Here is a 27,344-nt window from a genome sequence, read left to right as displayed (position 1 = left end):
CTGCGTCCTACTGGCATAGGGGGCCCGAGCATCCTTTGTTAGGCAAACTGTCCTGTGCAGTGTAGGACATTTAACAGCTTCTCTGGCCCCTGCTTACTACATGCCAGTAGCACCCCCCTGTTGTGACAACCAAAAATGTCTCTAGAGATTGCCAAACCTACCCTGTGGGGCAAGGTCATTCCCAGTTGGGAGCCAGCCCACTGCACACCTCACTGAACAGGCATGATGAGCAACTCATGGCCAGCCTTTAGTGGCCTTGCTAAGACACACATGTTTGAGAGACTCTTAGAGTCTTACCAGGGTCTCAGATCCGTAGGAACCAGAGTGTGGGTCACACGGACAGAAACAGAAATGAAAGCCAAGGCAAGGGAAATGAGAAGGGACAGTGGAGGAGGAAGACCGAGTTGCACGCAGCCCGAGGTTGAATGCAGTGACAAGGGCCACAGTTCATGCTAGAAATCTTCCTCTTTTAGTTGTCTGGCAGGAAGAGGGCCCAGTGGAAACCTGCAGGAGCTGATCTCTGAAAATATATGGACAAAAGGCTCCACAGGGAGCGTGCCAGCCAGCTGTGACAGCTACGAAGGTGCACCACTCTCGAAGGTTCTCCCTTCAAGAAAATTTAGTCAAGGGATGCCTGGGTGGCTCAGTTGGTTAAGTGTCTTCCTTTGGCTCAGGTCATGATCCCAGGGTCCTGGGATCGAGTCCCGCATCAGGCTCCTTGCTCAGCGGGGAGTCTGCTTCTCCCTCTGCCTGCTGCACCCCTGCTTATGCTCTCTCTCTCTCTCTTTCTGACAAATAAATAAAATATTTTAAAAATTAAAAAAAAAAGAAAATTTAGTCAAGTAATCTTTGACAAAGAAGCCAAGAATAAATGGGGAAATGATCGTCTCCTCAATAAATGGTGTTGGGATACCGGATATCCGCATGCAAAAGAATGAAATTAGATTCTCATATTATTCAAAAATTAACTCAAAATGAATTAAAGATTTAAATGCCAGACCCAGAATGGTAAAACTACCAGAAGAGAGCTCAGGGAAACACTCCCTGATCCTGGTCTGGGCAGTAAATTTTTTTGCACAAACAACAAAAGCAAACAGACAGTGGGATAATGTTAAAGTAGAAAGCTTTGGCACAGCCAAAGAAGCAATTAACAAAATGAGAAAGGGACCTACAGAGTGGGAGAAAATATTTGCTTATGATATATCTGAGAAGGAGTTACTACCCAAAGTTTATGAGGAACTCATACAATTCAACAACAACAACAACAACAACAAAAAGCAATCTGATTAAAACACGGACAGAGGTCCTGAAACAATATTTTTCCGAAGAAGACATACAAATGGCTAGCAGATACATGAAAAGATGCTCAACGTCACTGATCACCAGGGAAATGCAAATCAAAACCACAATGAGATATCCGCTCACATCTCTCAGAATGGCTGTTACCAAAGGGACAAGAGAGAACTGGTGTCCATGAGGATGTGGAGAAAACGGAACCCTACACACTGAGGCAGGGACGTAAATTTGTGGAGCCACTGGAGCAAACAGTGTAGGGGTTCCTCAAGAAATTAAAAATAGGGCTGCCTGGCTGGCTCGGACAGTGGGGCGCGCAACTCAATCTCTGGGATGTGAGTTCAAGCTCCATGTTGGGTGTAGAGATGACTTCGGAATAAAATCTTTAAAAAACAAAAAAGAAATTAAAAAGAGAACTACCACATGATCCGTCAGTCCCACTTCTGGGTGTATAGCCAAAGAAAAGCAGATCAGGATCTTGAAGGGATTCTGCACGCCCCGTCCCCGCCACGTTCACTGCGCGTTGTTCACAAGAGCCAAGATGTGGAAGCAACCTCAGTGTCTGTCCACAGACGGGTGGATGAAGAAGGTGTAGTATATGGAGACAATGGAATATTCTTCAGCCATTTAAAAAAAAAGAAAAGGAAATCCTGTCCTTTGTCTCAGGATGGATGGATCTTGAGGACATTACGCTCAGTGAAGTCAGTCAGAGAGTCAGACGAACACTCTATGATCTCGCTTACACGTGGAATCTAAAAAAAGTCTAACTTGAAGAAACAGAGTAGGACGGTGGTTGTTGGGAGCTAGTTAGGGGGGCGGGGTGGGGGGTGGGAGGTTTTAGTCCAAGGGTGCGAACTCCCGGCTATAAGATGAGTAACTTCCGGGGGATCTAACATGCAGCGTTGAAAAAAGAAAAGAAGGGAAACTTCCACTCTGCTGCGAGGAGGACGATTAGCCGGCAGCCTCCAGCTGCAACCCTTTCAGGACCCGCTTCAGCTTCTGGGCCAAAGCCATGCCCTTCCCAGGCAGCCCCCAGCCAAGGGCTGAGCACCGCGGAGCCGCCAGTGTCTGTCCATTGCAGAACGCCGTCGCTATGCACCGGTCTTTGCCCTAGAACTCGCGATTCAGATGGCCCCAGCTGGTCCAGGGTGCCGCTCTCCCTACTGGGCAGCACCTGCCCCCTTTCCTTGGACAAGTGTCAGATCTGCATCACAGTATGAAAGCTCTCAGCCCCGTTCTGCTTCCTCCTTAGTCTTTAACAGCTATTACCTTGTCCCCTGCCCCCAGAGAAACCTCTTGCACTCCCAACTCCCAGCAGGTGCTCCCTGGGGGAACCAACATAGTGTTGTCCCGCCCCTCTAATGGGGTCCTAAAGGAAAGGGGAGATGGATGTTAGGTCTTACCTGGGAGAAGATGTCGCACGGCTTAGCCCACACATCCCCTACCTCGTGCAGCTCCCAGTGCCACCTGATCAGCTACGGGTAGCGCCCTGGGCTCCGTGCCTGCCTTCCAACAGAAGGGAAGTTCTGGGAAGGGCACAAAATGCCTTCTAGACTTTATTGCTTCCATGCTCCTGGTTCTAACGTATTTGTCCTTCCTACACTGAAATGCCCGGACTGGGGGGTTCCTGAGCTGTCACCCACTCCGAAAGTCCTCATGCACCAAAGATGCAAAAACCTCCCCAAGGTCAAGGTGTCTATAAACATCTGCATTGCCTCTCCATGGCGGCGGGCTCTTCCCCCAAGTCAGAAAAATAGCAATCAGGAGGACATGAATTTATAGAATAATTCACCTTTATTATTTCATTCAACCGTATGTATTTATACACACGTTTCGCAGAATTTGTCACATGCAGGGTTAGGGAGAGTACAACAGTATTAATGGTGACAGTCCGGGCTCTGATGAACAGGTTGAACTTGAAGGCAGCTGATATCTTCAAAAAGCAATAGCAGATGACAGATCCTGTCCTCAAGACATACACAGAACAGTTCGCAGTGATAACATCTGACCGCTTACCTGGGAGGAGACCCCACAGTTCTCCCCTTGCTTATTGCCCGCACCAGGCAGCGCTCAACATCGTCCGCTCAGCCTCAGTGGGATACCCCCATCCCGGACCCAGAAGCAACTGGAAACGTGGAGGCCAGAGAGGCCTCAGACTCCCTCCCGGGGGACTTCCTGACGTGAGACTCAATAAGCCCTTAATGTGTTCAAGACATTATTCCTTGAGCTCTCTGAACTTTACCCTAATTTCTAACCCTTGGGGATTAAAAAAAAGAGAAAAGTTCAAAGGAGTTTTCTTTTCTAAATAGTTAGTTAGTTAAATTCAATTAATCAACATAGAATGTATTATTTGTCTTAGGGGTACAGGTCAGTGATTCCTGAGTCTCATACAACACCCAGTGCTCGTTACAACACATACTCTCTCCAGTGTCCATCACCCAGGACAAAGGAGTTTTCGATAAACCTTTCTAGAGGCAATCTAGACTCCTACTTAGAATTCTGGAAATTTGCAAGATTGGCTAATCTTGGCAATTTCACCATGAGTCTGAGTTTTGTCCTGCTCTGTTTCACGGCGAGGGTTAGCAAGAAAGTCTTTTGAAACCTCCCAGACTCATGTTTATTTCCTAAGGGACGAGAAAGAAGAGTAGACAGGGTCCCACTTTCCATTCAGGCCTGGAAAGAGGGGAGCCCCCTGGTGAGGAAAGGAACAAGCTGGCCCTGAGTCATCTCGGGGGTGGGGGGCGTAGCAGGGGCTCGTGGAGGTTTGCATGAGTCCAGCTTCTCCATGCTGCCACGCCGGGAGTTGTCTGGATCTGCATCCCCCGGTCCTTGGGCAGGTTTCTGTATTTGACCCCAGACTGGACTTGGCCTTGGTCACATTGTCTGTCCTGAAGCCACTCTACGTACGCAGGTGAGGTGATTCATGTGACTTAATTCTGACCCTCAAAACCACCCAATCTCTGAAGCCTCTTTCTAGAATTCCCCACTTAATTTCTTCTTTCTCCTTTAGAGAGGAACCTGACGATTCGTTTACCCACACAGAGCTGAAGCAACATGGGCTGAGCTGTACGTGCCTGCCGGGGTCCCGGAGCCTTCTCCCACCCCACCAGCCCTACCGCGTCCCGGCCCCAAGTGAGGGTGTCTCTACCTTAGAGAGACCCCCACGCACGTCAGCTGCCTACGATAAAATCTCTTTCAAATTCTTCAGGAAATTTGTGGGCTTGTGCTTTTCCTGGGCATTTTTTAAAAAAGATTTTATTTATTTGACAGACGGAGATCACAAGTAGGCAGAGAGGCAGGCAGAGAGAGGGGGGGAAGCAGGCTCTCCGCCAAGCAGAGAGCCCGATGCGGGGCTCGATCCCAGGACCCTGAGATCATGACCTGAGCTGAAGGCAGAGGCTTAACCCAGTGAGCCACCCAGGCGTCCCCTTCCTGGGCATTTTTAATGGTTTTGCTGACTTTCTCCCATTTGTGGGGACCACCTGCCCTCCGTGGCTCTTTATCAGCTTCTCGGCCATTTCGAGAAGATCTGTTGCCTGGTTTTCCCTGGCTTAGCCCATTTCTCTGTTTTCAGAAGCACAGACTCGCCCCCCCCCCACACACACACACCTTTTAATTATGTTCTTAAGAGTTTTGTTATCTGCGTTCTGGACGGACTCTTCAAGGTCCCCTGACTCGAGGTCTTCCTTGCAAGTGAACAGCACGTCGTGTACTTCTTCTCCAAAGATGCTCTCCAAGCCCTTCACTGCCCTTTTGTCCTCCTGAGTGAACCGTCCCAGATGGAACACCGGGACCAGAACCTTGTTCCCTTCACAGCAGGACAAACAGCTTCTGACCTCCTCCTCCAGCTGGGACAGACCTCCCTCCGCGCTGGACATCGGGTAGAGTGAAGGCGTGTCCGCAACCACCCCCTGCAGCCTGCCCCACATCCTCTTGCTGCTCTAGCTCGTCTAGGTCACTGCCTGTGCTTGGGAATGAGAGCAGAAGTCAGGGTTCCCAAGGATGGTGTTCCCGGTGGTGCTCTTCCCAGGGCCGCGCCTCCCCACCAGCACAACGCTCGGGGTCTCTGTTGAAATGAAAGCAGGAAAGATGGGTGACCGTGGGCTGATCTGGGGGCAGTTTTCAAAGCGCTGCCGGATGTCATGGCAGAGGATGCTCAGAGAGCACCCGGGCCACCCTCTGAGCCGGCAGCTCTCTCCCCGAGCATGGTTCCAGGCATGAGCTCTGGGAACCAGAAGCATGACTTGGGCCACCGTCTCTGCCCCACGCTCACCCACGACATGGCACTGTTCCTACCTCTGAATTCACCCCCTCCTTCTGGTAACTTCTCTGACTCCCTGGCCCCTTGTGAGGGACCCCGGCTTTACCTCCTGTCATCTACTCAGCTGCATCCAGACTCCACATCTCATCCGTTGGTCTTCTGTTCCTGCTGCAACAATGTCCTCCTATTTCCAACGAACGCTAACTGCCTCAAAAGCTCCTCGATGCGTCTGAGAAATTACTCCACGGAATTGACTGTTCGTGAAAAAGCAACCACATATACCATTGACAGATTCCTCGTTCCTTCATTTGGATCACCAAAAATTCATTTCTCATTAAAACCACATTAAACTGAATTGTGTCTTTCACGGATGCGTCAAAAGGCACTTCGTGGTTATAATAGTGAACGCACACTCACGCTGCTTTGTGTGGTGATGATGGAGAACAGATGTCCCTAAAAATTGAATGACAGATGCTAGAGACCTGGCCGTGGGCGCTCGTGGGGGCTCCTTATGACTCTCCACCTGTACTGTGGTCTTTCTCTTCTGCACTGGCCTTTTCACAGTTCTCTCGATCATACGTTCTTTGCCAATGTACCCATATCCGCCTTACAACAAAGAGGGAGGAAAGCCTACCCTGTGCTCTTCTAGGGCAAATTACTGCATTGCGTATCCTGAACCCACAGTCTCATAGTTATGCTTACAGGATTCTAGAGCCATCTTCCAACAGTCTCACATTTGTCATGGATTTCAGTCCCCGCTTCCTCACCCTCAGAGCGGGTGGTTCTCAAAGACCTCCACGATCTGGTCTATGATGGCCGTTCCACACCCTACAGAGGTGTGAGCCCTCCGTCTCCATCATGGCCGCTCCCTCGGCCGGCCCCTCGAGGGGTAGGCTCAGTCCCACCTCCCTATTGCTGGAGTTTTCCCTGCGGTGTCTCCCAGCTTTCTGCCAGCCGCCCAAACCCTGCCCACCCTCCAAAGCCCATTACAAACTGGGCTCTCTCCACACAGACCCTCCGGACCTCCCTGCATGTTCTTGAGCAGGCTCCCGAGCACCCGGCCCTCTGTGAGCGCTGTGCAAGGGCTCCTAAGCAGACACCATCTTCTGAATCTGTGTTCTTCTCAGGGAGGGCGTTTGACGTGAAGGCAACGGGTGAGTCATGTTGACTTGGAAGAATCTCAGCTCAGGGCAATGAGCAAGTAGCACCGAGTGCACGGGGACGTCTGCTAGAGCCGTGGGTGGTGTGGCTGGGCTGAGAAATCCACCTAATGCCATGTGAGGACTCGGGCCGCCAGTCCTCATCCTCCTCTCTTCAGAATGGCCTCCCCTCTCCAACGAGCGAAGAGTAAGGAACCAAGAAGTCAAGAGAGGGAGAAGGAGGGAGAGTGTCAGAGTGGGCTTAAGAGAAAGAGAAGAGTAAACCAACTTTCCAGAACCATCTATCTCATCATGAGCACTGAGTCTTGAGCCGCAGGCAACAGATACACTGTGCGGAGAAGAAGAGATTGGAAAAAACTCAACAAGAGACCTTCACCATCCCATCGGAGAGAGGGGGTAAGGGTCAGGAGAGAATTAAAAACAGTGGGCACAGAAAGGCTCATAACTTCAGTAACCTTGGAGAAAGAAAAGTTAGTCAGTAGACTGGACCTGTCCTTTCCCTCTTCTCCCCACCCTTCTTGTATATTTCATATCTAGTTTCTAGAAGCATCTAGAAAATGATTTTACACGCTGTGTACCTTCCCCTCTGAAGCTGCAGGGCCTGCCCCCGTTCTGTTGCACCAGGCCCACAACTGTTTGCAGGAGCTTGTCCACCTGGCGCAGTTCCTTTTCCCCCATCACTCGGCAGTTGAAGACAAAGTACCAGTCACTGCACACGTCAGTGAGGTTGTAGAGAGCTTTATTTCTGTGTTTCAGGAACATCTCTAGATTCTGATCCCTGAGGTCTTCTTTCCTGGTGGAGAGAATGATCAGGTACTTCACGAATTTGTCTCCGAAACTGGCTCGGATGGCATCCAGGACCGCCTCATCTTTCTCGGTGAAGGAGCCCAGCGGCATCATCACCAGCAGGAAGGTGAAGGGGCACCCAAGGACAGGTCTCTGGAGCTCCGCTGTAAGGTCCCTTGAAGATGAGATGTCTGGAGCATCAGCGATCACAGCTTTCCTCTCTCTCCAGACTCTGCTCTCAGACACAAATCTCTGGGTGACTGACCCTTCGCTGAATTTGGTCTTAAAGACTCGATTCCCCAGAAGGCTGTTCCCAGCTGGATTTTTCCCAGCTCCACGCTTGCCTACAAGCAGGACCTTCAGCTCTAGTGGCCCAGGGTTCAGCTCACATCCTGGGGCCTGAAGCGGCTTCTCCCCTTGCCCTGGGGGACAAAAGAGCAGATTCAACGTCTCCTCTTGCAGCTGAGTTCAGAGATGGGGACAGATGCTCTGCTTTCTCATCCTTGTCAGTTTTTACAGAGAAGGCTGGTAGTGTTCTGAGCAGCAGGACGCGAGTCCCGGTCAGGAGCTACCTCTCCGAGTCAAAGCCACAAAGGGGCCCATGAATAAATGAAGAGATAATGTAAAAATGGTCAAGATTTCCCAGGAACGTGAAAATGTTAAACTTGGCCTCGTGTGGTCTTGGTCCTTAGATTTCCTTTCATTTTGCTACCAAAGGTAAGTGCCTGGGCTGCGAAGTCCACGGACTGAAGCAGGACAAGGGAGACTGAGTTTAAAATGGCCCGGTGGGGGGGGGGGCGCCTGGGTGGCTCAGTTGCTAAGCGTCTGCCTTCAGCTCACGTCGTGATCCCAGGATCCTGGGATCGAGCCCCATATCGGGTTCCCTGCTCAGCAGGAAGCTTGCTTCTCCCTCTCCCACTCCCACTGCTTCTGTTCCCTCTCTCGCTGTGTCTCTCTCTGTCTGATAAATAAAATCTTTATAAATAAATAAATAAATAAATAAAATGCCCCTTGATAGTATATTTATAAAATGTTATACTGCTCAGCAATCAGAAACAAAAACAAAAACGAAAGAATGAATGGATGAACTATTGATATGCAACATGCATGGATCTTCAAAACATGCTAAATGAAAGAAGCCAGACACAAAACACATGCTATGGGGTCTCACTCTATGAAGTTCGAGAACAGACAAAATTAGTCTATGCTGCCAGAAGTCTGGATACAGTTCTCTTTGGGGAGACGCAGCAGAAACTTGGGAAGTGATGGAAATGCTCCAGATCTTTTTTTTTTTTTATTTGCTATTTTTTGAAGATTTCATTTATTTATTAGAGAGATACAGAGAGAGCACAAGTAGGCAGAGCAGCAGGCAGAGGAAGAGGGAGAAGCAGGTTCTCCGTGGAGCAGGGAGTCCGATGTGGAGCTCAATCCCAGGACCCTGGAATCATGACCTGAGCCAAAGGCAGATGCTTAACCGACTGAGCCACCCAGGCGCCCCGGAAATGCTCCAGATCTTTATCTACGTGGGGGTCACAGAGCTATACACTTAAGATTTGTGCCTTTTACTCTATGTTAATTGTATGTCAATAAGTTACTGTAGAAACCTGGGCCACAAAACTATCTCCGCACACGTGCCCTGCCGCCACCACTTCTTCTCCATCCAAGGTCAGCTCCAGACCTTCAGGCTGAGCAAAGATCAGCCACTCCCGGGAATATTCAGAGGCTGAGGCATCCCATCCGGGGCACTATCAGTGTGGACCATGCCTGGGCCTCTGAGCCGCAGGTCTGGGAGGTGGAATGAACACACTTTTAAAGAAAACCACCAAAACGCTGGTGACAGCTCATCCTTGTTGTCTTGAGAAAGCTCCTGCTTTCCCCCAAATCAGCTCACACAAGTCTGCATCCTACCAAGATAAAGTCGTCCCTTCCAATGCCCTCATTCTGAGACACCTCCCGGTTCTCCATGGCGTGCTATTTCCTCAGGGTCACAAGGAACCCTTTGGGAACATAACAGGCAAGTTCCTGGAGGTCTTGACTGAAGGGCATTAACAGAATTTTAAATCCCTACTTCCGCCTGAGGTCACATACCTCTGGCTAAGTTTACTCCTCTGTAAATGAGAATAATGACAATACCGCCCTCTTCATAGGGCTGTTAGAGGAATAGAAGTGTATGGTTATCATGAGAATTATATGCTGGGAAGATTGAATTATTTATATATATTTTCCAGTACATAATGTCAACTGTGATTATCATTAAAATTGAAATTATAATAGTTATTATTATTATTATTATTTGGGGGAGTTATATGAGGACAGAGATCTCAGCTATTCTTTTTTTTTCAAGATTTTATTTATTTATTTGACAGACAGAGATCACAAGTAAGCAGAGAGGCAGGCAGAGAGAGAGGTGGAAGCAGACTCCCCACTGAGCAGAGAGCCGGATGCGGGGCTCGATCCCAGGACCCTAAGATTATGACCTGAGCTGAAGGCAGAGGCTTTAACCCACTGAGCCACCCAGGCGCCGCAGATCTAATCTATCTTATTCACTGCTCAATACTCAGTTCTTGCACAGAGCTGGCCCAGAATAATCTGAAAGTCCATCAATAAAGGGACAGTTGACTTAGTCGTGTACGCCCCTTACCGTGGACAAAATTGCACCTACTAAACAGAACAAGGAGGCTCTTATAGGGACTGACTCGTGAGGTGTGCAAGATGTATCGTTAATGGGGATCATTACAAGGATCCTGACCTCCCCCACTGAACTCCGCAAAGGAGCGGAATCACCATGAAGGTGATTTCTGCTTTCCTAGGGGGAGTCAACATTGTATATTGCTGGATCCAGGGCCAGAAAGACAAGGCTGAGTCAGGAAAGAAGCCACGGAAGGCAAGCATACCTCCATAACATTTCAGGGAAGGCCCAGGACACCCACACCATGTCCAGAACCTACTCCCAAGTGTTAGGAGTTCCCTAGGGGACAAGCTGTGGACACCAACCTGAGCTAGGCTTCCAGAACACATCTCTGATCCTACTTATCTAATTTTTCCACCTCATTTTGACTCATGATGCATTCAAAAGGATACAGATGTAAGCTTAACATTTTTAAGGATCATCTTATCATATGGCTTCTCCTCCTTCTGGTCGTGGCTTCATTCATATAATCCTAGAAAATAAAGGTGGAAATGATGCACAGGGACCTAAAATTTCATCTTTTTGCAAAGTAAAGAAATGGAGACACAAGTATATAATTCAGAGTAATTTGATGAGGACGATGTGGTCAGATCAAGGCCATGGTCATGTTCCTTGTTGGCTTTTGTAGAGCCGTCCACAATGTCAGTCGGTCTTCAGACCTCACTGCTGACACCACAACAGGCTTCCCAGAAGTATGAGGATGGAACTTGTTCTCGCTCAGAGGAGCCCCCGCAAATGCCATCTAACCAAGGCATTGAATCTGAAGCTCTAACTTTCCTTCTCCCCAGTCTCCCAACAATAATGGCAATTCCTTTCCAAGTCTTCCAGAGTTTCTGCTGTTCCTCGAGAAAATCCAGAGGCTTAAGAAGAGTTGACTTCCCGGAAGAAGAAACTAGCCCAATGATGTCTGGAATGTCCATCTGAGGGACCGGGGGAAAGGAGGAGATCGAGTGTGAAACTCCTACACATCTCTGGTGACTTCTCCCCACACTGCACCCCTGGGATAGAAATGAAGCTGCTTCTGACCTAAGAACCAGGGACATTTGCAACTTTCCCCATCCAGGTGGGCAAGTGGAACCAAACACACAATTGGTATTCCCTTCCCCTGCCTGGCAAAGCAGACTAGCTCCCCAAAATTTAAATTGTCATGGAATCAAAAGAGAGGGTAAAAATTATATACAATCCTGATGAGTCTGCTATTCCTAGAAGCTTCCAATACTTTATTTTAACCCTATTTTTGTTAAATCTCCATGCCCACCAAGGAAATTTTCCCTCTGCTTTCTTACCTGGCCTTACCCCAGGCCGTAGGTCCCTTCTGCCGTCCCTCTCCCCGGATCCTCTCCTCTCAGCTCTGACCCTCTGACTTCTTTCTTCTTACCTGGCACAACTCAAATTCTTTCACGTGTTTTAAATGCCAAAGGTTGTTGCAGTGCAAGTGTGTATGATCTAAAAAGTAATAATTTTTAAATTTCTCACCCACTGTAAAAGGAGCAGCTGCTAATTAACATACATCCTTCTGTGTTTTTCTAAGTTTATACGCATACACACAAGCATATATGAACACACAGGGAAACTTGGTAGGCATCTTGCTCTGCAATCTGCTTCAGAATATGTCCTGTACAGCTGTACAAGTCAGTACCCATAGATCAGCTCCGTGTTTTTAGGAGATGCTATTTGCTCCAAGACATGGACATGGAACATTCCACCCTAACATAACAGTTCCTTTACTGGTAGACTGTCAGGTTATTTCTGGTTTTACTCTCTCAAGAGGTGCCATGATAAGTATCCTTACACATACATCTTTATATATGGGAATGTTTTATTTCTGGGTAATAGTCCTAAAAGTGGGAATCTTGCTGAGTCTCCGGGTTGTTAAAGTCCTTAATGTCTCCATAACTTATGTGAACCTTATACACATCCATAATAATGCTAATAACTGTAAGGTTTTTTTTAAGAAAGATTTTATTTTTATTTATTTGTCAGAGTGAGAGAGAGAGAGAGAGAGAGAGTGAGCACTGGCAGGCAGAGGCAGAGGGAGAAGCAGGCTCCCTGCCGAGCAAGGAGCCCGATGTGGGACTCGGTCCCAGGACGCTGGGATCATGACCTGAGCCGAAGGCAGCTGCCCAACCAACTGAGCCACCCAGGCGTCCCAACTGTAAGGTTTTATAGGCGAGATACACACAACACCAGGCAAGATAGGTGCAAGGCAAGGTTTATTAAAGGCGCTCTCGGGGGAAGTTCCTAGACTCAGGAGAGGAGAGTCAGGGAAGTCGCGCCCAGGAGGGGGTCGAATGGGTCTTTTATTTGGGTTAAGACAGGGCATAGGTTCACAGCCATATAAGGTAAGGTGTTCGGGGCGTGGGTTCACAACTATATATGATAAGGTATTTAGTGGTTGGAGGGTAAGGGGAGTCCTGATGTTCCTGTTTCCTGCATAGGTATCGGTTTACTTATGGTGACGTGTCCTCGGCATACGTCCTTCCGGCAGGAGAGCCGTGGGTAAAGGAAGAGGGCGGCCAGGAGGATGGCGGCCCGGCGGCCATTTTTATTGTTCCTCCTGCATTCCTGGAGCCGCCGACCCAACAATCACAATAATAGAGGCAGCTGATAATCCCCGAATGCTTACACCTCAAGTATTTGCAAATATTTTTGTAAGCATTTATTTCATTGCATTGTCACAGAAATCTCTGAGATACATATTATTATCTCTGTTTTATGGAAGACAAAAATAAGATCCTGGGTCAACAGAATGAACGTGAGTTCTGTCCCTCAGGGAGTCCGTGGGGAGGCAACCACCACAAGTATATTCACAGCAATCACTTGACTCGCCTGCTGGTGGCCACGTGAGCAGCGCCATGATGGAAGGAGGGGCCGGTGGGGAAGATGCTCTGAGGAAGTGAGCTCAGCCGAGGGAGACGATTCACAAAAGCAGACCTGGGATGGGGTCGGATGGGAGAGGGGAAGTGTCCAGGTTGGAAGCTCCAGAATGGACATGGATGCAAGTTAAGGACCACTGGGAAGACCAGTGAGACCAACACCTCAAGAGCAAGTTAGAGGGTGAGGGACCAGCTCAGGTTGGGGATTCTGAACTTGATCTGAAGATCAGCAGACAGTCACCGCAGCATTTCATTTTATATATATATATATATATTTTTTTTTTAAAGATTTTATTTATTTTTTTTGTCAGAGAGAGAGGGATTGCAAGTAGGCAGGGAGGCAGGCAGAGAGCGAGGAAGAAGCAGACTCCCCGACAAGCAGAGAGCCCGATGCGGGGCTCAGTCCCAGGACCCCGAGATCATGATCTGAGCTGAAGGCAGAGGCTTAACCCACTGAGCCACCCAGGTGTCCCCACCATGGCATTTTAAACAAGAGGGTGTCGTGTTCAGGGTACAGTGCAGAGAGTTCATCCCGTGCTCTGATCCTCTCTGCAGACATCCCTGTTCCAGACAGCCTTCAAGAGACAGAAAGAAGGTTATAGGGGCGCCTGGGTGGCTCAGTGGGTTAAAGCCTCTGCCTTCGCCTCGGGTCATGATCTCAGGGTCCTGGGATCGAGCCCCGCATCGGGCTCTCTGCTCGGCGGGGGGCCTGCTTTCTCCTCTCTCTCTGCCTGCCTCTCTGCCTACTTGTGATCTCTGTCTGTCTAATAAATAAATAAAATCTTAAAAAAAAAAAAGAAAGAAGGTTATAAAGGAAAAAGAAGGAGGGCAGACCTAGGAGATAAGAGAGCAACAAGTTCTCTCGAGCCTCAGGGTCCTCATCTGTAGAACAGGGTACACAGAGCACTTGTGAAGACGTTCCCATGTCTGGGACTCAGTAGGTGCTCAATAATTGTCGCCTTCCTTCTCACCTCCGTCCTGTTTGGGCTTCACGCTCATCAGTTCTTAAGAGTTTACTCTGACCAACACCGTTCCCCACGCTGGATTTTTGCTTGCTTTACCTCTTTTGGCACTTGTGTTATGAATCCTCTGTACCAACATCACTTACCTACCCTGATTCAGGAACTGTTTTGTGTCTTATGCATGAGTCACTCAAACCCAGGAGTAAGCTCCTCAAAAGCAAAAGCCTGAGTTTTCATATCTTCTTTAACTACAAACACATTTTCTATTCAGGTTTAGAAATTAGGGCACCTGGGCGGCTCAGTGGGTTAAACGGCTGCCTTTGGCTCAGTTCATGATCTCAGGGTCTTGGAATCAAGTCCCACCTTGGGCTCCCTGCTCAGCAGGGAGTCTGCTTCTCCGTCTCCCTCTGCCTCTCCCCCTGCTTGTATGCTCTCTTTCTCTGTATCAAATAAATAAATAAAATCTTCAAAAATAAATAAATAAATAAGGGCACCTGGATGGCTCAGTTGGTTAAGCCTCTGCCTTCAGCTCAGGTCATGATCTCAGGGTCCTGGGATCGAGCCCCCTATCGGGCTCTCTGCTTGGCAGGGAGCCTGCTTCCCCCCCCCACCCCCGCCGCCTGCCTCTCTGCCTACTTGTGATCTCTTTCTCTCTCTCTCTCTGTCAGATAAATAAATAAATAAAATCTTTTAAAAAAGAAATTAAATAAAATATGACTCTGGCTCTTGTGTATGAAACTGATTGAAGGTAAGGCACAAGAATGAAAGAGGGGAAGGTTGTTTGTAAGACAGGACAGGCGAGAACCCAGGCTGGCTTGGATTGGATGGGGGGGGGGTGCAGATGGAGAGAGGTGGGACTTTTGACCACAGAAGACTTGATGAATTCTCAGATATCAGCAGCCAGCCAGTAGTGGCAGCAAAGCTGACCTCTGGGTTTAGGTTCTGAGAGCCTGGTGAGCAGCACCACCATTTACCCAGTTGAGAGGAAAACGGAAGTTTACAGATTTCAGTGGGAAAACCAAAAGTCTGGATGTGTGAAGTCCGAGGTCCTCTACGAGAGCTAAGTGGACATGTCGAGGAGCAGTCGGATAAGGGAGCAGGAATGAGAGGAGAAGCCTGGACGACAGTGATGAATCTGGAAACCGTTAGCGACCGACGGAGCTCAGAGCTGGAAGGCAGAGTTGAGGAAAGCCTAGACCCATGCCCTGAAGATGTGAGGGCCTATTTAGCCAGAGCGACTCCATCTTGGGTAAAAGCCATTTTGTTGTTTGTGCAGTAAAACTTAAACGGACCCTGCCCCCCAACCCAGAGGAACTTACTTAGAAGCAAGTCTGGGAAAGCAGTAAAATGTGGTCGGCCAGTTCCTAATAACAGAGCCCAGAATACAAAGACGAGTCAGGCCAGGTGGAGACATCCAATCAGTAAAAAACACACATATTGTCTCCCTAACCACCAAAGAATGTAAACCCCGCCTTTTGGGCGCCAAACTTGAGCACCAATTCTGACCAGAGTGATAGGTTAGTTCAAACAGCTACTATAGGGTAAATTGTAATTCAATTGGGCACCTGCGTGTGGCCTAACATGACTATGCAATGTTACAATCTCATTGGCCACCCATGTGTGGCCAGGCTTTTGCTCTGTAAAAGTTAGTCTGTGAGGCTGAGAGGGGTCGCTGTCTTCAGAGACGGCCCTGGCCGGTCAGTCTGACTTCTAATGCTTAGCATAGAATACAGCTTTGCATAACTTTCACATTGTCTCAGTCTCCTTTCATTTAATAAAGGACCTAACGAAGATGCCAACTTTCAGAGGCCACACGAGGAGAGCTCAGGAATCTCTGGAGAAGCCAAAAAGGGCAGGAGGAAGAAAACAAAGAGTGTAGTTGTATTGAAGCCAAGGGAAGAGACAGTCCGTTTGTGTGTCCAATGCTGTGAGGGATAAAGTCGGGTGAGGACTTAAATGTGTCCGTTGATTTGCCAAGAAAGTCCCAGCTCCAAAGGGTAATACGCAAAGCCCCGTACCGCCTGGTGCCTCATGTTGGCAGATCACAGATAAATAGCTCCTTAAACAAAGCCTATGGTCCATCCCATGGTGCCACACCTCCCGTATCCCTGCCCGTCATCCACCCAAGAGCTCTAGCAAGAAAGATCCTTGTAGACCCTAAGAATGTCTTACCACGAATTCACGGCTTTCGTTTCTGAAGTTCACAATTTCTGGTCCTCCATTTTCATGCAACAAACACTGGACCTGGCACAGGAGCCCCCTCACCTGACTGGCCGCTCTGCCTCGCTCGCCCTGTTGGTCAGAGCACAGTTCTGGCCTCCGTAGTTTTCAACCAGCTCCGGGAGGTAGCCCTCCCCACTGACGTAAGCTTGCAGCAAGTCACCCTCCAAATCATCCTCCCAAGTGAAAACCATAACGTACTTCTTGGCTTTGGTTCCAAACAGCTCGTGGATGCCTGTGACTGCCTCCTTGTCCTCCACCTTGTAACAGCCGATGGGAATGACCAGCAGTAGGACATGGAGGCTGGGCGCAGAGAGGTCCAAGCAGCTTTCAATGTTGCGTTGCTTGTCCTCAGCGCAAGAGATCGAGGAGAAAATGTCGGGGGTGTCGATGACCACAACCTTCCCCTCTCCTGTGGCCCCACTCGCTCTCTGGCATGTTTTTGTCACCATCTGGCCACTACATCTGGACACAAACACAATTTTGCCCAGAATCAAGTTTCCTGGGGCACTTTTTCCCACACCACTCCTCCCCAAGAGGAGAAGACTCAACTCCGGCTCCGGCTCCTGATACAGCCCCTGTGGGCTCCGCTGGACAAAAACAACACACCAATGTGGAACACATGAGAAGTCAACGCAGGGGCAGCAAGAAAATGCATTCTCTTTCTAGTTCCTCCCAAAGGACTGGGGCTACTGACGTCAACTCAGACTAGATTCGGATAAGCAATCCTGTTTCCCAGGATCCTCTCTGTGCTCTTGTCTCTGAACTAAACCTGTATTAAGATGTCACACACAGCTGGCTAAACGGATAACCCCTTCTCTCTCTGTTCCTCCCCCACTATACACACTGGGGGAAATGCAGACTCTACGAGAGAATAAGGTCCCCTCCCCGAGATGTCCATGTGCTAATCCCCAGAATCTGTGGCTACGTTATGTTACATGGGAAAAGGGACCTTGCCAATGTGATTAAGGATGTTACGATGGAGAGATAATCTTGGATCATCCAGGTGGACCCAGTAGAATCACACTGTAAGAGGTCCTTCTGAGAGGAAGGCAGGAAAGTCAGAGTAAGAAAAAGGAGATGTGAAGACAGAAGCAGAGGTCAGAGAGTGAGAGCGATTTGAAAATGCTACACTGTTGACTTTGAACATAGAATAAAGGGCCATAAGTCAAGGGGGATGGGGGCGGCTTCTAGAATCTGGAAAAGGCAAGGAAACGATTCTCCTACACAGCCTCTGGAAGGATCCAGCCCAGCACCTTGATTTTAGGACTTCTGACCCCCAGAATTATAAAATAATAACCTGATGGGTTTTTAGCAACTGATCGTGTGGCAATTTGTTACAGCAGCAACAGAAACTAATACGCACTCTTTCCCAGCTTCCTTTCAGCTGGAGTGGCCATGTGACCCAGTTCTACCCAAGGACAATGAGGGAACATTTCCTTGGGCTTTCTTCTTATTTGGAATGTAAATGTGATATCTGGGGGCCCCTGAGTGGCTCAGTCTGTTAAGAACCTCCTTCAGCTCAGGTTACAATCCCAGGATCCTAGGATCAAGCCCCAAATCAAGCTCCCTGCTCAGTGGAGAGGCTGCTTCTCTCTCTCTCTCTGCCTCCCATTCGTGCTCTCTCTCTTTCTCTTGCTTTATCTCAAATAAATAAATAAAATCTTAAAAAAAAAATAAATGTGTGGGGTGCCTGGGTGGCTCAGTGGGTTAAAGCCTCTGCCTTCGGCTCGGGTCGTGATCCCAGGGTCCTGGGATCGAGCCCTGAGTTGGGCTTTCTGCTTGGCAGGGAGCCTGCTTCCTCCTCTCTCTCTCTGCCTGCCTCTCTGCCTAGTTGTGATCTCTATCTGTCAAATAAATAAATAAAAATCTTTTTTAAAAAAATGTGATATCTGGAATCACAGCAGATATCACGAGGCAATGAGGTAACCGAGAACACAAGATCAGCGTGTGCCATCACACTGAAGGACCGAAGACCAGAGAGATAAAAGAATTCTTGACGACATCACTGAGCTGCCAAAATGTCCTTGAGATCACCTTTTTTTAAGGTGATTTATTTATTTATTTATCTATTTGACAGAGAGAGAGAGACAGAGAGCCAGAAAGCACAAGTGGGGGGAGTGGCAGCGTAAGAAGGAGAAGCAGGCTCCCCGCCAAGCAAGGAAACTGACGCAGGACTCGATCCCAGGATTCCAAGATCATGACCCGAGCCGGAGGCAGACACCTAACCGACTGAGCCATCCACCTTTTTGTTAAGTAAACAGCTGATATTCTAAAGATCTAGCTGCTGCTACTCAAAGCGCGGTTCACAGGCTGGTGGTACTGCCAGGAACGGAGACCATGTCAGCAGTGCAGAATCTCAGTCTCCACCCAGACCTCCTGAATGAGAATCTGTAACTGAACAAGCTCCAGATGCTTCTCACGGACACTCAAGTTTGAGAAGCACTGGTGTAAGCCACCATTAGTTCAAGATTAGCATTCCCAGCTGAATCCGGACCCACTTGAGGAGCCGAGTTTCCCAGCACCATTTCTTGAACAGTCCCATCTTCTTCCAAATGATTCTGTCAGATACCATGTGCCCGGATTTCCACGAGTCTGTTCCTAGGTTGTCTGTTCCGTCCATTAGATGCTCACTCAGTCTATTCCTGAACCAGAGAATGTTATTTACTAAAACCAAAATGATCTAATATTATCCTACTTAAGATATAACTTTAAACCTTCATTGTGTGATCGAGGAGGGAGGTCCCAACACCTCGCTATTGTTCAAAACTGTCACACTCTTCTCGGCTTTTTAATCTCCTGTAGGACTTTGAAAATCATTTGTCCTTGTCTTTAGGAAACCCCTGTTGAAATCTAGAATGCCATTGCATTGAATGTGTAGCTTAGTTTTAGAAGAACTGACATGTTCATAGGTCATTGGTTCATGTTCATTGGTCAGTTTTAAACATATTCTAATTTCAACCATTACTTCTTTTTGATTCATAAATTAGGAAAGGTGATTACCAAATTTAAAAATGTTTTGGGAGAATTGTTATATTTTTATTTATTTCTAATATTATTACTCTCTGGCCAGAGAACAACATTTGTATAAAATATTTGTCACTGGTCAAGATCTACTTTTTTTTAAAGATTTTATTTATTTATTTGGCAGAGAGAGACACAGAGAGAGGGAACACAAGCAGGGGGAGTGGGAGAGGGAGAAGCAGGATCCCTGATGAGCAAGGAGCCCAATGTGGGGCTTGATCCCAGGACTCTGGGATCATGACCGGAGCCGAAGGCAGACGCTTCATGGCTGAGCCACCCAGGCGCCCGAGATCTACTTTTTAACACAATAAAATTTTAGTAAATGTTTCACGCGGGCTTAAAAAGAATGTGTAGCCTGCATTTGGGGATGCCTTTCCCAATCAGAGACCCTACCTCAATTCTACCACCTGGGCCCCAGGTATCCAGAAGTTCCAGCATGTCCTTCCCTGCACCAGTCTCCATCTGTCTGGAAAACTCCTCCCCTTCCTTCACCACTTAGCTGAAGTGTCACCTCCACGTCAAGCCTGTCATCGTTTTTCCAGATTGAACTGATCATGAGCTCGTCGCTGGACTTCTGCAGTGCCACTGTCACCGGTGCCCTGCTTCCATCCTTCCGGAGCCTACTGTCCATCAGCAGCCAGTGTGCTCCTACCAAAACAAGAGACAGGTAATGTCCCCCGTCACTCCAAAATCCCCCAACGGCTTCCCAAGGACTTGAAGTAACGGGCAAAGCCTTTGCAGTGGTCGACAAGCCCCTACCCAACCTGGGCTCTAGCTGCCTCTGCGATCTCACCCCCCACCCCCCTCCACCTTGCTTTGTCTGGTGCAGTCACATCAGCCTCCCTTCTGGTCCCCAAACATGCAACCTCGGGGCTCTATGCTGATTATTCATCTGAATTAGAACATTCTTCCCCCAGGGTTGTGCAAGGCAGCAGCCCCTCCTTTCGGTCTTTGCCATATTGTCCCTGTAATGCAGAAGGCCTTCTGCAGTCGTCCTCTAATTAAGAGCAGCCCTCCCTGCTGCCCCACCGGCCCTTGCGTCCCCCTCCCTCATTCTATTTTTCTTCCCAGCAACCACCTTTCACACTGTTCATTGACTTGCTTATTGCTTTCTTTTTTGTCTTGGGGGGGGGGGGTTATTCGCCACATCTACAGCTTAGAGAAGGCATTTGCTGCTAAGTACCTGCTTGGGACGGAGTGGATGGCTATGAACTTGAAGAACAAAGACCAGCAGCTGGAAGAACTGAAGAGTGGGAGTGGGCCGGGAGAGCCCTGGCTGGGAGAAGCCTGGAAAGGCCGTGTGCAGACTCCTCCTCCCAGAAGCCCACCATGTAGAAAAGGCAATGGACTGAGTGAGGATCAGAGAAGCTGCCCCGGATGGAGGCCTGGGCTGTTCTCTAGATCCGTGTCTCCGGATCTCCACAGGATGCAGGAGGCAAAGCTGCCTGACCTGGACGCGCACCTCAGAGCTGTCACGCCAAGGAGAAACAGACTTCTTGGCAGCTGAGGTCCGGTCACTGTTGGGACGCTCCTGAGAGTACCCCGACATGTGTCTGAATGAAGAGACCCTCCCCCTAACTCTCCATCCCCCTTAATCTCCTTGACTTTGCTCACGATGCTGTTCCTATCTGATAGTATCTACTGTGTCTAGCTTCTATGTTCTCTTTTCTCTCTACCGCTCTTGATATGAAACTCCTTAGGCGCAGAGACCGCTCCTGTCTTGTTCTGTGTCCCGAGGTCCCAGTACTGTGCCTGGTAGAGAGCATACACTCCATAAATGTTGTTAAATGAATGGTCATAGGGGAGCGGAAGGAAGGAGGAAAGGAGGAAAAACAGTTGTTAGGAACGAAGAGGGAGATAAAAGTGACGTCACTTTTTAAAAATTTCCATTCTGCTTTATTATTTATTTTATTGTATTTTAATCTTTTTAAAAAAGATTTTATTATTTATTTATTTCAGAGAGAGCATGAGCTGGGGGAGGAGCAGAGGGAGAGGGAGAAGCAGACACCCCTCAGCCCATTAAGACTCTACCTTTGGCTCAGATCAAGATCCCAGCGTCCTGGGATGGAGCCCAGCATCCTTCTCCCTCTCCCTCTGCCTGCGGCTACCCCTGCGTGTGCTCTCTCTCTCTCTGTCAAATAAAATCTTAAAGAAAGAGAGAGAGTAATCTTATATTGTATCTCAAGCCAGTGAAGTGGTATTTTTTTGTACATCAATTTTTTTAAGTAAAAAAAAGAAAAAAAGACACTAGTGGGTAAATAGGTGAAGGAAGCAGACACCTCCAGCAGATCTGAAGAAGAAAGGAATATATTTCCCACCTAAGCTCCGCTGTTTTACATGATTGCCCATCCTAGTGACTAAATTAGTGCTTGCTAAACTCCTAGCCAGGCTGCCATATTGAACCAGGACGCCACTTCCCCATGTGGACAGTTGCCAACCTGTAGCATTTTCTCCCCAGGATAAAAACACTTTTTTTAAAAAAAAGATTTTATTTATTTATTTGACAGATGGAGATCACAAGTAGGCAGAGAGGCAGGCAGAGAGAGAGGAGGAAGTAGGCTCCCCGCTGAGCGGAGAGCCCAATGCGGGGCTCGATCCCAGGACCCTGGGATCATGACCTGAGCCCAAGGCAGAGGCCTCAACCCACTCAGCCACCCAGGGGTCCCGATAAAAACACTTTTAAGGACAAATAGGAGCCAACATACCCCCTCCCTCAGTCCTCCTTTACCCACGCTGCCCTCCATCATCTCCCAGACCCGTCTGCAGACCCCAGCGGGTTACTGGAGAGGGGAAAAGCGAACTTTCTCTCCAGAACTTCAGTTGCGACTCCCCATCAGCCCTCAGGTCTCAGGACAGAGCCCGGGGGGGCGTGGCTTCAGCCATCGGAGCGAAGCTCCCAACCGTGTGGGGACCTGTCCCACAGGAAGGGGCAGTTCGCACGCACAGAAAAAGATGGCCAGAGACGCTTCCAGAGCTCAGCGTGGGGAGGACTCCGTCCCAGCCCAGCAGGTCAGTCGTCAGGAGGAGGAGACAGTTCAAAAGTGAGAGCCCGAGAGGCTTAAATGGAGGTAAAATCAGTCTTGTTTCTCGCAACCACCGGCACCTTCAGTGCAGGGGAAGTTAAATACTAGAAAAGTGAACGTGGAAGGCCGGCGTCCCACCTGCTAGCTTCGCAGGGCGGCTGGGCGGCCTCCCGCGGGCTCCCTCTGACCCATCGGCCCCTCGGTGGGGTGGGGGCGCCCCGCGAGGACGCCCTCCCCCTGGAAGGCCGTGACCCGCGGCCCAGCCGCCGAGCCTCCCCGCCCCCCACCCCAGGGCCGGGCCTGACCTGAGCGGCTGGTGGCCGGGGAGCCCGAGCCCGCCCTCCAGGGGACCCCGCTGCCCGCCCTGGCCGCCACGTGCCGCGGCCTCGACCCCCGCGCCGGCGCGCACGCACCTCGATCGGGTCCCCGCGCGCGTCGCAGGCTCCGTGGCTCCGGGGAGGCCCCCGAGGTCCCCGCGGGCAGCGTGGAGAGAAAGCAGCGGCGAGCACCGAGAGGCCTCCGCACTGCTGTCGGCTGGGGTCGGGGGTCGGGGGTGGCGTTCGCACCGGCGCCAGCTCCGCGCCACCGCGGACCCACGGGTAGGGGCGGACGCGCGCACGGAGGCTCGGTCTGGAGGGGCGGCGCCGGGGCTGGAGCCCAGGCCGAGCTTCGGGAGGGTCCCCAGAGAGGGTCACTGTGCAGGGGCTCCCCCACCCCGGGACGGGCTCGCGGCGCCGGCAGAGGCCGAACCCGGCCAGGGCGGGGACGGCGCCCAGCCGGCGGCTCTTCCCCAGGGGACCTCCGCCACCGCGACACCAGACCCCTTCCCGGACTGCGGAAACCAGGCAGACGCTGCTTTCTCTCTCCCTCTCCCACCTCCAGAAACTCCTCACACCGTTCCAGGGGGACCCTTCGGCCCGACCTGGGGAGCGCGCCGCGTCCCGGCGAGGAGACTCCTTCCTAGAGCCGGGGAAGCGCTCGCGATGCTAGAGCTGCCTTGCTTCCCAGTCGTTTGTAAAAGAAATTTTTTTTAAAAAAAGCTCTTATTTACTTGTTTGACAGAGATCACAGGTAGGCAGAGAGGCAGGCAGACGGGGGTGGGGGGAGCAGGCTCCCCGCTGAGCAGAGAGCCCGATGGGGGGCTCGATTCCAGGGCCCCGAGATCATGAGCTGAGCCCACGGCAGAGGGTTTAACCCACTGAGCCCCCCAGGCAGCCCCGTAAAAGAAACTTCTGCCAGTGATAATGGTTTCCAAAAGCCCCCTACTGCAGAAGGCAGTCGAACAGCTGAGCCTTACTTTATTATGGTTTTTTAAAAGGCAACACACGCATAACATTACATAAATTTACCATCTTAGCTATTTTTAAGTGCACAGTTAGGAGCCTCAAGTATATTCCTTGTTGTGCAAAGAGCTCCCAACTTTCCCATCCTGAGACAGTGAAACTCTGTACCCATTAGCCCCTAGTTCCCCTCCCCCAGCCCCTGGTAACCACCTCTCTACTTTGTGTCTTTTCTTTTCTTTTTTTTAAAGATTTGATTTATTTATTTGAGAGCGGGAGAGCTTGCTGGAAGCGCAGAGGGAGAGGGGAAAGCAGGCTCCCCGCTGAGCAGGGAGGCCCTGGCAGGCACCATCCCCCTGAGGGCCCCACCCGAGGACTCTGGGATAGAAACCAGAGCCAAAGGCAGATGAGTCACCTAGGGCCCCCTCTCCTTTCTGTTTCTATGATTTTGAGGGATTTATATACTTCGTATGAGTGGAATCAGACACTGTTTTTGCCCTTTTTAGGTCGCGTCCTGGAGGTTCATCCCTGTGACAACACGTTTAATGGGAAGGTAGAAGCCGATGGTCCTTGGACTGGAGCTCCCGCCATCACACCAGGCTTGGTCTTTGAAATGTCTGAGGTGGTGCTGAGACTTCCAGAGGGAGACTGGGGGCGGGGCCCTGGGCAGGTTTTGAGGGGCTGCTCTGTCCTAAGGGGTCCATCTCCGCTCTGGGCTGGTCTTCACGTTCCCCCTCATTAAGAAAACCTGGAGATGTGGCCCTGCCCACCAAGAACTTGGGTCTGCACAGGCCACATCTTGGTGAGAAGAGTCTCTCCCAGGGACTCCTTCGTGGCTCAGTCAGGTAAGTGTCTGCCTTCCGGTTTAGGTCAGGATCCCAGCATCCTAGGATCGAGCCTGTGTCAGGCTCCATTGGAAGTCTGCTTCTCCCATTGCCCCTCCCTGCTCTCTCTTTCTCACTCAAAAAAGTAAACAAAATCTTAGGAAAAAAGAAAAAAGCAGCCTCTCCCCTTCCCCACCCAATTTACGCCCCTAGTGAGAAGGACCTTTATAGAAACAATCCCCACCCCTCTTTGGGGTGCGAGGTCACTTCACATAAAATCAATTCATTACCCTTGGGGCAACTAATACATTATATGTTAATAAAAGCAATTAAAAAATAAAAAGTAAAAAAGTAAATATGTACTGTCGGGGGGGGGGGGGAATCAGTTCATTAAAATAATCAGACAAAAGCCTTCAATCCCACCTTGTGATCATCCCAGCTGTGTCCTTCCAGGAGTGAAGGTCAGTTCAGGGGCACAGAGTCACAGCCTCGTGGACTATCATTTCCCCATAATAGAGAAATTAGGAAACCGAGCTCAGGAAAAGCTCACTTCTTCTGAAACATGAAGCATTTGGGGAGCGTTCTGAGTAAAACCACGACTTCAAATAATTCCTCACTGATTTAGCAAGCTATCTGCTGAGCTGACCATTTTTGCAAAATGATCTTTCAGCACACGGGCTCTTAGAAAATTGAATTCTGTGGGGAAGGCTGGTTGGGCTGGCATCTAGGGAAGGATGGGGGTTTCCTGCCCCCTAGTGGCTTTGTGGCTAATGACGAGGGCGGCAAGACCACTTCCAGGCACTTCTCCCTTCCTCTCAGAGGAGGTGAGGAGGGAGAGGGCTGGCCTTCCTAAAATCGTATAAAATCATATAAGCCTGGAAGTCACAAACTCTGCAAACATCTACCAGGCCGGGCACCATATTAGACACAGGGGCTCAAAGAACCTGCAAGACAGATCTCCATTGAAGGAGATCAGTCAAGTGATGGGAAGAGGGACTGAACCATGGTTACGGAACAATGGGACAAGAACTGTCATAGGGATGTGTTCGGGGTGCCACGGGATCAAAGAGGAAGCTCCATAAATCCTACCAGATGGAGAAACAGCACAGTGGGGAAACCAACTTAGAAACAAATCCATAAACCGTTCATTTTCTGCGGCAGGTTACCATCATGGAGAACATTAGCAGACTCGTGGGAGAACGAATCCACACAACAGAGCCTCTGCCTATCCGAAGTCATGAAGGGCGTGTAGAGATGTCCCTGCAAAAGACACTCGGGCAGAGGGAGAAGGGAAACCCCGCAGGCGCTGGGCATGCTGTGAGCAGCTTGGGCGCGTGGGGAGGCGGGGTCGGGCTGGAGGTAGGAAGACCAGCTGGAGGGTACTGCAGTGGTCCCAGCTCGATGTGCAGTGGAAAAAGGAACAGATCAATGATATATCTAAACGATGGAGACCATGAAATAATTTTTAAAGAGGCTAATTCAGGGCTGCTCTGGCGAGTGTTCGGGCTGCCACATCGAAGGGAGGTCTGTTCATGGCACAGGCAATGCCTTATTTCAAAAAGTTGTGTTATATGTTGTTTAACTTCATTGATGGGAATTGTATGTTTACTACAACTTTGGCAGATGGTAGTAAAGTGTCTTGTAACTAAATTTGCATATTTTGACAGTTTTCTGATGGAATGAAATGTCCTTGTTTGTTACAGTACTTATTAAGAAGTAATATGCTCATTCGAAATAAGTCAATCAGAAAAAGACAATGATCATATGATCTCCCTGATATGACGAATTTGAGAGGCAACGTGGGAGGTTGGGCGGCAGGGAAGGAAAAAGGAAACGAGATGGGATCGGGAGGGAGACAAACCATAAGAGACTCTTAATCTCACAAAACAAACTGAGGGTGGCCAGGGGGAGGGGGGTCAGGAGAGGGTGGTTGGGTTATGAACATTGGGGAGGGTGTGTGCTATGGTGAGTGCTGTGAAGTGTGCAAACCTGGCGATTCACAGACCTGTACCCCTGGGGCTCATAATACATTATATGTTAATAAAAAATAAAAAAAATTTTAAAAAGAAAGAATATGATCATTTATAAATGTTTCACTTGGAGAAGAGACACCATTTTCTCATTCACATAAGGGCTGGTGGCTATCCCAGGCCGATTGGCTGTGGAGTGTCTGGGGTCACAGCCCTTCTGGTGGCCTTCTCGGAGACAGAGCTGTGGGAGACCCATGTTTGGGAGGGGTGGGGGGAGGGAGGAGCACTTTAGCTTGGGGACAGAGTCTCGGGCACCAGAGACAGGATAGGCAGAGAAGTCCCAAAGGTCATGACTGATTCCTCCTTCCCTTTTGTATTCATGTCAACCCCCCATTGGAAGCAACCGAAATTAGGCAGGATAAAAATGTTGTCTTCTCAAAAGCCTCCAGGAAGCATTAAAGCAATAAGGAACTACAAGGCCAGAGCAAGTACTGGAAAGCCAGGACGATGCGTTCCCTGCGGCCTGTGCCCCACCCCACCCCACTCCCGGAAAGATGAGAACTTTGCTTTGCAGCCTTCCTGGGAGAGCGGATCAGAAACCAAAGCCCCAGGGGGAAGGGTCAGAGCAAACCTTTCCTGGACAAAGCGACCCCATCAGGGAAGACAGCTCGGGGCTCTGGTGGCCGCACGAGAGGCCACGTGCTGAAGCTTTGTCAGGGACTTGAAGGATTCGGGTAAGCTGGTGGCAAAGTGCTGGAGGACGCGAGGGGCACACTGGTCACCGTGATTAGGCCATGTGTGTCCGCAGGGTGGCGACCCATCAGTTAGGCGTCTACCCGCCCACAGAGACTGGGAGATGGGCCACTCCCTGGACGGGTACGTTTCAAAGGGATGACACCCACATCCTTGAGAATGACAGCTCTGGGTTGTACGACTGGGAGGAGGCTTTTTAAAAGATTGACATCTCCAAGGTGTG

The 27,344-nt window shown here is 49.8% G+C and overlaps 1 protein-coding gene and 1 long non-coding RNA gene across 2 annotated transcripts; one reads left to right on the top strand and one right to left on the bottom strand.

The window, feature by feature from the left end:
- Positions 1-2,244: 2,244 nt before the first annotated feature.
- Positions 2,245-20,820, bottom strand: GIMAP8 (GTPase, IMAP family member 8; the record flags this gene model as incomplete). The annotated part of the gene is given in 10 exon segments (XM_080818764.1): positions 2,245-2,403; positions 2,697-2,760; positions 4,903-5,236; positions 5,239-5,245; positions 5,247-5,359; positions 7,293-7,922; positions 9,589-9,649; positions 16,200-16,300; positions 16,303-16,837; positions 20,722-20,820. Coding segments are annotated over 10 exon segments (2,103 nt in total).
- A 1,367-nt stretch (positions 20,821-22,187) lies between these two features.
- Positions 22,188-26,045, top strand: LOC308352667. Its single transcript, XR_013967672.1, has 4 exons — positions 22,188-22,280; positions 23,177-23,365; positions 24,081-24,419; positions 25,560-26,045. It is a non-coding gene; the product is annotated as an uncharacterized lncRNA (long non-coding RNA).
- The last annotated feature ends 1,299 nt before the right edge of the window (positions 26,046-27,344 follow it).

The sequence above is a fragment of the Martes martes genome (genome assembly GCF_963455335.1).
Source record: "Martes martes genome assembly, chromosome: 11".
NCBI classification, from domain to species: Eukaryota; Metazoa; Chordata; class Mammalia; order Carnivora; family Mustelidae; genus Martes; species Martes martes.
The sequence above is the reverse complement of the archived record's forward strand: the minus strand, read 5'-3'. Positions and strand labels throughout refer to the sequence as shown.